At 38.4% G+C, this 13371-nt stretch overlaps 1 protein-coding gene across 1 annotated transcript in view; it reads left to right on the top strand.

The window, feature by feature from the left end:
- The window catches only part of PCLO (piccolo presynaptic cytomatrix protein), a 327932-nt gene that overhangs the window by 145254 nt on the left and 169307 nt on the right, over positions 1 to 13371 (top strand). Inside the window, 4 exon segments of the mRNA XM_032107596.1 lie at positions 5482 to 10543; positions 10920 to 11701; positions 11703 to 11738; positions 11740 to 12933. Of these exon segments, the coding sequence (XP_031963487.1) occupies positions 5482 to 10543; positions 10920 to 11701; positions 11703 to 11738; positions 11740 to 12933 (7074 nt within the window).

Here is a 13371-nt window from a genome sequence, read left to right as displayed (position 1 = left end):
GGCTTGTACTTAGTAAAATAAACTCTGATTTTTTTTTTTTTTTTAATTGAAGTACTTCAGTCTTGTCTGTGCTGTCCATCAAACATTGGTAGATACAGCTCTTCCCAAGAGACCACGTGATAAAAATGGAAGAGGTGATACCAATTTAGATATCACACATTGATTCCATTTCACTAGGTAAAAGACAACATGTAGACATTGAAGAATATAATTTATATGTATTTCAGGGTAGAGTCGTATGGAGGATTTCAACTAGGTGTATTTTTAGTTAGGGATGCAAGGGAAAAACCTTTCTGCACTTGACAAACTGCTGTCATTTTATATCCACTTCTGTGGAAATGGTAGTTACTAACTTGTTTAGCTTTCCATTAAGATAAGCAATTACTGCTATCCTCATTTTTCACTAAAAAAAAAAGAAGAAAACATGAAAACGCAGCAGCACTCCAGTAAGTCCCTGAAGACATGAAGAGCTTTGTACATGATTCAGTAGAAACAGTAGAATAGTCCATGGAAAATCAGAGAATCATAGAATGGTTTGTTATGGAAAGGACCTTAAAGATGATCTTGTCCCAGCCCACCTGCCACAGACAGAGACACCTTTCACCAGACCAGGTGGCTCAAAGCCCCATCTGACCTGGCCTTGTGCGCTTCCAGGGATGGGGCAGCCACAGCTTCTCTGGGCAATGGGTGCCAGTGATTCACCACCTTAATAACAAAGAACTTCTTCTTAATATCTAATCTAAACTTGCTGTCTTTCAGTGTGAAGCCATTTGTCTTGTCCTGTCCATGCTCTTGTAAATATTCTCACTCTGTCATTTCTGTAGGCTCCCTTCAGGTTCAGGAGAAATCACAAATATCAATTGTATTTAGAGATCTGGCATCCTCTGAAAAAAAAAGTGATTTTAATATTGAAACATTTTAAAATATTTGAGTCTCAAAGTGTTATTTGAGGAATCATAAAGCTGGTTTTTTTTTCTTCAAAGCATTTTTTCAGTAATATTTTGAAATATAGTTTCTTCACAAATTTTTTGAAGAATAAACTGACTGCTCATGTTTTACAGGTCCTTTTCCTGAGAAACCATCTTGTAATATTGACTATTGACATGTGCAATAGCAGTTAGCTGTTCTAACAAGGAAGCCTAGGAATCTTGGAGGTTTAACACATGCAGATTTTCAGTATCTAATCATCATCTTGGAACTCACAAATAAACACAGAAGTAGTTCAGCATTTCTACATGAACCCGTTACCGTGGTATCAATTGGACATACATTTGCAATATATCAAATATACTATATATGTACCCTTATTACTACCTTCTTATGTTTACTGAGGAATGATCACATGCTTCAGTTGAGTAACTGAGTAAATATTAGTATTTTGTTGATTGGCATCATTATTCTAACACATGCCATTAATGACAAAACACAGCCCAGAGAGAGAGAAAAAGGAGGATAAGACTTGTTTGTAGCAATATTTCTGGATACAAATAAAATGTTTCATTTTGAAAATATAAAGTTGAAATTGCAGTTTACATAGTTTAGTCAACTGTGTTTCTTTTCCACTTTGTGAAACATTTTTGTATAATGTAGATATCTTTATTTCTTCTATTAAAAAAAAATGACCTTTTAAAAATTATGAGTTCCTTTGAAAAATCAAATTTCTGTGCTCTGCAACAGAATTTGATTTTGCCAGCTATAAATACTTTTTTTTAAAAAAAAGAAGATTTTTTTTTGACATACTTTTCTTTTATTAAAGTTCTGGTTTGATTTGGTAACCAATAGAACTTTTTTCAGAGAATTATATAATCATAAAGGTTGAAAAAGAGCTCTAAGATCATGAAGCCAAACTATTAGCTTAGCAAATACTGCTACCTTCACCACTAAACCAGCTCCACAAGTGCCACACCTTGATGTTTTTTGAACACTGTTTTATGTTTTCAAATAAGAATAGTAAAAATGAGGAAGAGTAAGAATAAATAATACTGATAAAGCAAAAAATTCTAATACAAAATAACTGTGTAATGGATTGACTCTGGCATCACAGAAATGGCACTGGAATAGCACAGATACATTTGACATTAGATAATTTTTAACATTAGTTAAAGAGGTTGCATTTGCTGTTTTTAAAGTCTTATCCAGACTGCAGCTTTTATAAGTCTCCTTCTTCCTCATGTCTCAAGAAGTTCTTCTTATCAATGTCTGTATTAGAGCTAAATTTGTCCAGTATTAAAAACACACAGTAGACAAACTCAGAGGAAATGCCATTGAAATACTCAGAAAAGCCCAGTAATTCAACATGTATCAAAGTACTTCCTAATTTACCAGGGAAAAGAAAGTAGATTTTTATGATTTGAATGCATTTTTTTCATTCTCAAAGAGTTCTGGAATATATATATGATCTTTAGCAACATTGTTTCTGCAATATTTTGTTATTCATCTAAAAATCTTATGTTTATGATATGTTTGCAAGTTTAACAATGATGCTGTCTTTGTGGATTTAATGGCCAACCCCACAGAAAATAAGTTAGCAGTCCTTTAAGAACAGATGTAGCTAGTGGCAATGTCCTAATTCTCAGACTACAGGAAGTAAGAGAAAAAAGCCCAGAGGCCACATATTGTTTACATGCATATTGATCTTGAAGCATGATATGCAGGATAATTTTTGCATGTACCATGGTGCAGGCAACGATACAAACAAAAATGTTAGAAAATACAGTCATGTTTTGGTAACCTTAAAAAGAAAGTTGGATTTTTCTCATCCCTTTTTTTGCCAGTGAGAAAAGAATTCTGTCCTTATTGTAGATCTTTTTCTTCTCCTTACTGTACAAACAGCAGACAATCTCATATTCAGTTTCCTGTGATTCATAGCAGTCATGTTATGGCATACGCTGAGGTTCAACAGCAGGGTGGGCAACAGCAATATTCATTGCCATCTCCTCTGGTTTGGTCACAGTCTGTACTAGACACTGGACTCAGCTGCAAAGAGAATGGCTGAAGTTGTTCCATGAACCAGTTGTTCTTTACCTTTTTCTGTGCTTAACTGTTCAGTTGATGCTTTCTATCTCTGCTTTACAACTGACTGTATCACTCCGTCTCCCTGTGGAGAACCAAGATCTGAGAGGTTCCCTTTCACTAGATGGATGCATCCTGTCACTCAGCTTCTGGGAAACCTTCTGAGCTTGAGCAATGTTTGCATTTTTTAGTAGCTCATCTAAATTGATCATAGTGAGTTTTGTTGGGTATGTCTTCATAAGTATGAACATATTGATCATAAATGAAAAAATAACAATCAAGTGTCATGGGTGAAATTTCGGTGAGGGGTGTGCTATTTATAGAGGGAAAAATCCCTTGGTTTTAATGATACATGTATTTTTTTAACATAGCAAAATAAATTCCCCTTAAACAATTTTTCTTTAATAAAGGGAACAAAAATGTAAATATAACATACAAAACCTGAAATGTTTAATTATGCTTCATTGCTGACTTTTTGTAAAGACCATACATAATTCTGTCCTTAAGGGCCGGACAATACCCAAGAGTAGATTTTTCAGAATAGTGAGAGCTGTAGGGTTCAAATGGTGATGACTTCCCAAAGTTTTTTTTGAATACTGCAGGTTTCTCCATGTTTAAATATTAATCACAGCCTTATCATTCAAGAAGTCCTTAGAAATGTTTGTTTTCACACTGGATTTTTATTTGCAATGGATTTTTCTGTGATATCGGATAGTTGGATTTGCAATATTGGTTATAATGTTGGTAAAAATAAATGTAGTTTATATTCAATGTATTATCTGATTTTGCAAAGCATAAAATAGATCACTCCTGTGAATGATGATTAATTAATAAAATATTAGTATATTACTGCAATAATATTTTAATAATATAAATATTAGTGTTTTAATGTAAGATTATATTCAAAGTATATAAGATATGTCTAAAAGCAACAACACATACCTTAAATGTAAATTAAATCTAAACCTATCTAGTTTTAAAAAAGAATATAACTGACTATAAAAAATATTTGGATTTTGATATTTTGACTCTAAATGTAACATTAGTGTGAATAAACTTTGAAAATACTTGTAGTCGATAGCAACTTACCATAAGTGTAAATGTTATTTTAAATTATAATTAACATTCATGATAATTTTCCTAGTATATTTATTCTACAGTACTTTTAACTATTTTTCAAATAATCTTATTGACAATGAAGTTGATAAATTAAACCTTTAAATAAATGATTTGCTGTACTTCAGAAATCACTGACTTAGGTTAGCAAAGCTGGTAAATACTCCCTACTTCTATTATTGAGAGCCCTAGCAGAAATAAAGATCACATAATGAGACTTTGGGATGCTTGTTCTCAAATTGGCAGTGGATGTGGGAACACTTCCTAAAATTGTCAGCTCAGAGTAGAGCAGACCTGAATTTTGGAGAATGAACTGTTTTTTAGCTGAATGATGAGTTACTTTCACTAAGTACAGAGCATTTCACAGCTGTGAGAAGCAGGAGGGAAACTGGTGCGGGAATACTTGCTGTAGGATATTTTTGGCATTTTTGTTATTTATAGAAGGAGATAGAGATGCTTGTCAGTCAGAATGGTGTAGAAGCATCTGGAAGCTAGGATGACTAAGGGTGTTTAATTAGGGATGAGAAGGAAAACATTGGTTCTGATGCTCAGTCAGGAATGCCTGCCTTGTTTGCTTCCTTTAATCATGGCTGACCATCATGCTTTCCTCCCTGCAATCACACCCCTACCAGCAGCTTACTCTGCATTACCAATTTACGGAGAAACTTCTTTTTTGTGAGATACTCAGAAAATATTTGTGCAGTGCCCAGCTGTAGGGGACATACCAATATGTGAGGACATTCCACACGTCATTAAATCGTGCTTCAATACTCAGTGTATTCTGTGGCATGTTGCAATGTGTAATACTTCAATTATCAAAATTAAACCATGAGTCCAATATTTGAGAAGATTGACATATTTCTAGACAATTATAAAAGGTAGAATGGGTAAAGAGAGGAGCATACTCCAGAAATTCTGCAGCTATTTGTCAAGCTATATTACTTTGTATCTAGAACCACAAAAACAGCTTTGAAACATAGTAAATAAAATCTTCATATAAATAAACCCCTCGGGAAATTTGTCCCATTGTGTGAACAAATGGCAGATTATGATTACTAAGTGTTCTTAAAACAATTAAATTTTGTATTGAAAAATAAAAGATCATCTTGAAACTAGTAAAATCATTTGCCAGTGTGGACAGCCAAGCAATGCTTAGATTCAATGCAAAAAATCAAAATTTGAGGAACTTTTTTGTATTATTTTAATAGCTTTGAATAGCAGAATTATTGTTCAGTCTTCATCTGAGACATGAACTCATCCTTTAGGAAAAAGAATCACATGTTTTAATTGCCAGGAGACATTAAGAATTTATATATAAATATATACACACGCGTTATGTATTTATTTTTTTAGGAAAAGGAGGATGACAAATCAGACACATCAAGCTCTCAGCAACAGAAAAGTCCACAAGGTCTGAGTGACACCGGGTATTCTTCTGACGGGATATCAAGTTCACTTGGTGAAATTCCAAGTCATATCCCCACTGATGAAAAAGATTTACTCAAAGAATCTAATAAAAAAGACACTATTTCACAAGAAAGTCCACCGAGCCCCTCAGATCTAGCTAAATTGGAAAGTACTGTGCTCTCAATTTTAGAAGCTCAGGCAAGTACTCTTTCTGATGAAAAATCTGCAAAAAGCAAAGAGCTTTCTGAAACATATGGTGAACAGACAAAGGATCAACTTAAAACAAAGCCTTTGCCCGTCACTCCAGAATCTTACAGTTCAGATGAGGAAGACTTAAAGGCTATCAAAGAGGGTGAAGGAACCATTGTAGAAGAGGGCAAAGGAGCTGCTTCCTCACAGGCAGATTACAAGGAAGACCATGAAGGAGAGGACATACCAGCAAGAAGACAGCAACGTTATGACTCTGTGGAAGACAGCAGTGAGAGTGAAAACTCACCTGTCCCAAGGAGAAAAAGAAGAACTAGTGTTGGTTCTTCAAGCAGTGATGAGTACAAACGAGATGACAGTCAGGGATCAGGTGATGAGGAAGACTTCATTAGAAAACAGATTATAGAGATGAGTGCTGATGAAGATGCTTCAGGTTCTGAAGATGATGAATTCATTAGAAATCAACTCAAAGAGATCAGTGCAGCTGAAAGCCAAAAGAAAGAAGAAGTGAAAAGCAAAGCCAAAGGTACAGCTGGAAAACACAGAAGAATGGCACGGAAAAGTAGTGCAGGCTATGATGAGGATGCAGGAAGAAGACATTCATGGCACGATGATGATGATGAGACTTTTGATGAAAGCCCAGAGCCAAAATACAGGGAAAGTAAAAGTCAAGACGGTGAAGAGCTTGCAATATCTGGAGGAGGAGGCCTTCGACGTTTCAAAACAATAGAATTAAATAGTACAATAACAGCCAAATATTCTGAAGTATCTGAACAACAGAAAGGTATTTTATATTTTGATGAAGAGCCTGAGCTAGAGATGGAGAGTCTTACAGATTCACCAGAAGATAGATCTAGAGGAGAAGGATCTTCTAGTTTACATGCTTCTAGTTTCACACCAGGTACATCTCCTACTTCAGTGTCATCACTTGACGAAGACAGTGACAGCAGTCCTAGTCACAAAAAACTGGGAGGGGAGAGCAAACAGCGCAAAGCCAGGCATCGGACACATGGTCCTCTTCTTCCCACTATTGAAGATTCTTCAGAAGAAGAAGAACTACGGGAAGAGGAAGAGCTGCTAAAGGAACAAGAGAAACAACGTGAATTAGAACAGCAACAAAGAAAAAGTTCTAGCAAAAAATCTAAAAAGGATAAGGATGAACTAAGAGCCCAGAGAAGAAGGGAACGTCCAAAGACTCCACCAAGTAATCTTTCTCCCATTGAAGATGCATCTCCAACAGAAGAATTACGACAGGCTGCAGAAATGGAAGAGCTGCACAGATCTTCTTGTTCTGAATATTCACCCAGCATTGAGTCAGAACCTGAAGGTTTTGAAATCAGCCCAGAAAAAATAATAGAAGTGCAGAAAGTTTACAAATTGCCTACTGCTGTCTCTCTGTACTCACCAACAGATGAACAACCAACTGGACTCCCAAAAGAAGAGAGTGGTCAAAAGACATTGAAAAGTGCCGAAGAGGTATATGAAGAGATGATGCATAAGTCCAAATCATTTCAAATTTCAAATGAAAATAATGAAGTATTTGAAAAAGAATCATTATATGGTGGAATGCTAATAGAGGATTATATTTATGAATCTTTAGTGGAGGATACTTACAATGGAACTATTGATACTAGTCTTGTCATGAGACAAGATGAGAGCAGTGAATATATACAACAGAGAGGAAAAGAGAAAAAAACAAGAGCTTCAGAACAGGTCTATGATGAACCACAGAAAATTAGTGATCTAGAGAAAGAATACTATAGTGTTGAGACTTTACATACTATTGTGCCTCAAGAAGATATTGTTTCTAGTTCTTACATTATCCCAGAAAGTCATGAAATAGTTGTATTAGACAGCACAGTAACTTCCACCATTGAGGAAAAGCATTTGTTAGATGCAGAAGCTGCTTATGAAGAGCTTATGAAAAGACAGAAAATGCAGCTAACCCCAGGGTCTAGTCCAACACAGCCAACTTCTGATTTCATTCCCACATCTGATACAAAGGTATCTGGTGGTGGAGAAATAGTCGATAGTACATCTTTAACATCAAGCACTACTTCAGCAATCTCAGATGTGTCACCTGTCAGTAGCACAGCACTGTCCATTCCAGATGTTAAAATAACACAGCATTTTACAGCAGAGGAAATTGAAGATGAATACTTAACAGATTATGCCAGAGAAATTCAAGAAATAATATCTCATGAAACATCAATATTGACATACTCTGAGACATCAGAAGGTGCTGCATCAGTTTTAGCTTCTGATACAGCTTCCTTAACATCATCTACATCTTCAGTTTGTACCACGGATAGTTCCTCACCTATAGATAGCACAACCACAGGTTTTGTAGGTCCAGCAGAGGGTATAAGTAAACCAGCTGATTCTGAAGGTGTCAGGGTAGTAACACAGGTTCCCTTAACATCTGCAAAAGAGTACTCTGAAATGAGCATGCCTTATGAATCTATTGCTGGAGCCACTAAAAAAACATCTATAGAATCAGATGTGGAGAGTGTGGAGCAAACTGCAGTTTGTTTGCCTGAAACTATACCTTTAGTAGTGGCAACTACAGTTACAAAACCCAAGGAATATGCAGCTGATACCATTACCTTTGATACCTCCAAAGCAGAGAAGGAAACAGCTAGAAAAATTAAAAGTACAGTAGAGGCTGGCTGTGTCAAAATTCATCCTGAAGAGCCACACAAAGAATTGGGTATTGATATTACAAGGATTGATTTGACTAATGGTGCATCTGAGCAACCACCTATATGTATAGCACCAGTACCAGTTACAGAGCCTGCATCAGAAACATCTTCTGTACTCACTCACAGTGTTGTAAGTAAGACCAGCATGGTCTCTGTGCCTTCCTCAGCTCCTGCTGTTTCAGCCAAAGTATTCTCTCTTTTTAGAAGCTCTTCTTTGGATTCTCCTGCACATCCTTCTCCACTCCCACCTCCTCCTCCTCCTCCACCTCCTCCACCACCATTACCACCTCCACCTATTTTACCCAAGCCAGCCATTTATCCCAAAAAGAAGTCACAGATTAAGACTCCAGCTGCAACAGCTCCCACAGTGATACCTCCAGTCACAACTGTTCCAACACTTGAGTCCACAGCTGTATTAAAGAATCATGTGGTACCTATCACAAAAACATACACCCCAACACCACCTCCTGTACCACCCAAACCATCCTCCATTCCAGCAGGGCTTGTTTTCAGTCACAGGCCCCCTGAAGTAACTAAACCTCCAATTGCTCCTAAACCAGCAGTTCCTCCGCTCCCAATAGCTGTCCATAAGCCAGCAGAAACACAACCCAAACCAGTAAGTTTGTCATTGACTTCAAGTATGACTCTGAATTTGGTCTCCACAGCTGAATACAAAATACCGTCTCCCACTTCCCCTTTGTCTCCACACTCTAACAAATCTTCACCAAGGTTGGCAAAACCCTCAAAGGAAACCTATGTTGTCATCACATTGCCCTCTGAGCCTGGAACTCCCACAGAAGCTATAACTAGTCAGGCCGTTACCACCTGGCCTTTAGAAGCACCTTCTAAAGAACAGATTCCACAACCTATGCAACCAGTTTTTACTACATCCATGAAAACTATGGATATTCAAAGTATGGCAGGTCAGAGTATGTATATTTCAAGTGCACTGCAAGCTATTCCTGTGACAACACAATCAACTTTTGAAAAAATACCTATTTCAAAATCAGAAGTAGTAACAACAGACCTAACCAAGACCACAGTGTCTGTGGTTAAGGGTCCAGTGCCTGGTTATGGTTTAGGTAGTGTTGCTATTACTATACCTCCAGAGCCACTCCATATTGTAGATCAACCCAGATACAGAGAGAATGGAAGATTCCATCCTTTGGGCGATGTCATAGATCTTCGCACTTTAACTAAGATGGACATTGACATGAGAGACAGCTGCATGGATCTCTCTGCTGTTTCCATGGATGTAAGAAGGCAAATGCCAGCAATTGACACAGGTGGACGGCCGGTAAGTACTGTCCAGCCGTCCATAATAAATCTTAGCACTGCATGTGTTGCCGATACTTCTCTACCTGTAGTCACTGAGACAGTAACTGTAATGACCTGCACTGCCACTGTGAGCTACGCCACCAGCACAGACAGCCTTGTTGATCTGGGACATGCAATGACAACGCCGCTTCAGCTAACAACATCAAAACATTTTGAGCCTGCATACAGAGTAACAGGCAGCCAGGCCTTCTCCGTAGGTAGAGATGAAGTGCCAATAAATTTATCCCTAGGTACTTCAACACAGGCAGTGACATGGGCTACTACAAAGCCTGTTACTGTACCACCTGTTGGTGTTACAAATGGTTGGACTGATCTCTCCACTTCTCAGGAGCCAGCAGAGAGTGGAGCAGTTGACCTTAGCACTACAAAATCCCACAGAACAGTAGTAACAATGGATGAAACTACTTCAGGTATCATAACAACAGTAATAGAAGATGATGAAAAGCCTGTAGATCTGACTGCAGGGAGAAGAGCTGTCTGCTGTGATATGGTTTATAAATTGCCATTTGGTAGGAGCTGTACAGCACAGCAGCCGTCTACTACACTTCCTGAAGATCGCTTTGGCTACAGAGATGACCATTATCAGTATGATCGTTCAGGGTCATATGGCTACCGAGGAATGGGAGGTATGAAACCATCTATGTCTGACACAAATTTATCAGAAGCTGGACTATTTGCATACAAAAGCAAGAATAGCTTTGATTATCGATTTGGGGCAACTGATACAGCAGTAGATCTTACTTCTGGAAGAGTAACTACAGGTCAGTATGACACAGCAGCAGATCTTTCTTTGAAATATAATTTTGATGTTCCTCACCTCATTTCAGGATAATTTTTTTTTAATTATTTTTCCCCTCCTTCTGTTGTTTTGCTTTCTTTTGGACAGTGTGACAAATTATTTTGGATTACACATGTTTTTCATTTCTTCATTTTACATATGTGTTTGCACAGAGGTGCCTGCATGTGCCTGCATGTTCAGAAATGCTGTTTCTTTCACATCCAAAGTAGATCACTAACCTGAAGATTTGCATGCAGTTTCCCCTTCCCATTTACTTCATCAAGATGGGATGACTTTCAGAATCCGCAAAGCAACATTCTTTTGTGGGACTGGACTGTAACTTTGCCCTGTAATTTCAGGTGAGGTTATGGATTACTCAAGCAAGACTACGGGTCCATATGCAGAGACTCGGCAGATTTCTGGCCTCGGGCTCAGTACACCGCAGTATTCCCAAGCAAGAATGGTGTCATCTGTGGGTTCGCAGTTTGGCGTTGGAAGTGTTTTAAGATCATCCAATGGTGTTGTTTATTCTTCAGTAGCAACTCCAATCCCATCCACATTTGCCATCACCACACAACCTGGTTCTATTTTCAGTACAAGTGTCAGAGATTTACCTACTCTCCAAACAATTGACTCAGTGCCCTCTTTATCAACTTTGCAACAGACTCAACCACTCCCAAGATCATACAGTTTCTTGACAACTGTGGCAGCTGAAAAAGATAATGCAATTACTGCCATTAGTATGGAGACAGGGTTGCCACCTCATACTATAGAAACTATTACCACTGAGCCAGCCAGCTTGATACCTGCTTTAACTACAGCATCTGAAGTTTATACAGATGTAATTGACGATGAGGTTGCCCTTCTCATTGCCCCTGAAGAAGGCAAACAGCAGCAGCTTGATTTGGAGCGGGAACTTCTTGAGCTTGAGAAAATTAAGCAGCAGCGCTTTGCGGAAGAGCTGGAATGGGAACGTCAGGAAATTCAAAGATTTAGGGAACAAGAAAAGTTTATGGTGCAAAAAAAGCTTGAGGAGTTGCAATCCATGAAACATCATCTCTTATTTCAGCAGGAGGAGGAACGACAAGCTCAGTTTATGATGAGACAAGAGACATTAGCCCAGCAGCAGTTGCAGCTTGAAACAGTTCCAACAGCTTCAACAACAGCTCCACCAACAGTTTAGAGGAGCAAAAACTTCGTCAAATATATCAGTATGGTTATGACCCTTCAGGAACTGGCTCACCACAAACCACCACGGATCAAACACTCTTGGAAGGACAGTATGCAACCACAGAAAATGGCCAATTTTGGCCTACTGATGACACAACCACTACAGCTTCAGGAGTGCTGGGTATTGAAATTCCACAAAGCCAAGCGTGGTATACAGTTCAGTCTGATGGCATTACCCAATACATACCCAGGTCTGGTATCCTAAGCTCGGTTTCAGAAATGTCTCTTAAGGATATTGATGTTAGAGAGGAGAAGCAATTGAAAAAGAGAAGTTCTATGCCAAAATTACGTGGTCCTTATGAGGAGTTTGAGGAGACCCTGGAAGAAGAGCCCCGGTGCTTCAAAAAAATAGTGGACAGTGGAGTGCAAACTGATGATGAAGATGGAGCAGAAAGAGGTTACACAAACAGGAGACGGAGAACTAAGAAGAGTGTTGATACAAGTGTTCAGACAGATGATGAAGATCAAGATGAATGGGATCTTTCCAGCAGATCCAGAAGGAAGCCCCGTGTAGGGAAATACACTGAGAGCACCACTGAGGCAGACAAAGCTAAACCATTCTCCAAGGTATCTAGTATTGCAGTTCAGACAGTGGCAGAGATTTCGGTGCAAACAGAACCTGTAGGAACAATAAGAACACCTTCAATCAGGGCCCGATGGGATGCTAAGGTTGAAATCATAAAGCACATTTCAGCTCCAGAAAAGACATTTAAAGGAGAAAGTCTGGGATGTCAAACAGAGACAGAGTCAGACACTCAAAGTCCCCAATATCTGTCAGCTTCATCTCCTCAGAAAGATAAAAAACGTCCAACACCATTAGAGATAGGATACTCATCCCACCTTCGTCCAGACTCCACATTACAGGTAGTCCCTTCCCCTCCCAAATCTCCCAAAGTTCTCTATTCACCCATTTCACCCATTTCACCAAGCAAAGTGATAGAGTCAGCATTTGTACCTTATGAAAAACCCATGACTGATGACATCAGCCCTCAGAAGATGCTACATGCTGACATGGCCAAGGTTCCTCCATCAAGCCCAAAGGCAGCAAAGATGATGCAACGCTCTATGTCTGATCCTAAGCCCCTGAGTCCCACAGCAGAAGGCAGTTCCAGAGCTCAGTTTCAGTACACTGAGGGTTTTATGGTAAGAAGTATTTGCTTGCTTTTTTTTTTTTTTTTTAATATGCAATTCTACAGCTGTTAGTACAGCATGAGGACAGACACACTCATTTCCAGTACCTTGTGTATGTAGTCTTTTTTGCTACAACCTTACTGACAAATCCAGAGGAATATCTGCTGTCTAAAGCAGTGGTTATCTCCTTCACTGCTTTGCCTGGAAACAGACAAGTCCATATTACAGTCTTACTAATATTTGGGAAATAACAGAACAAGTCCATTTTCCGAATTTGGATGGCACTTTGTGTTTTATATGGCTATTCATTGGTAGTGTAGGTGTTACGACAATTCTTCAGAAAACCGAAAGCATTTCCTTTCTAATCATACAACACCCAGCTCTTGTGGCACAGTCTGTAGTGCATTTACCTTGAAATGACTGCATGTGCCTTCTGAGAGACAGATAACA

Source organism: Corvus moneduloides, chromosome 4 (genome assembly GCF_009650955.1).
Source record: "Corvus moneduloides isolate bCorMon1 chromosome 4, bCorMon1.pri, whole genome shotgun sequence".
In the NCBI taxonomy this organism is placed as follows: Eukaryota; Metazoa; Chordata; class Aves; order Passeriformes; family Corvidae; genus Corvus; species Corvus moneduloides.
The sequence above is the reverse complement of the archived record's forward strand: the minus strand, read 5'-3'. Positions and strand labels throughout refer to the sequence as shown.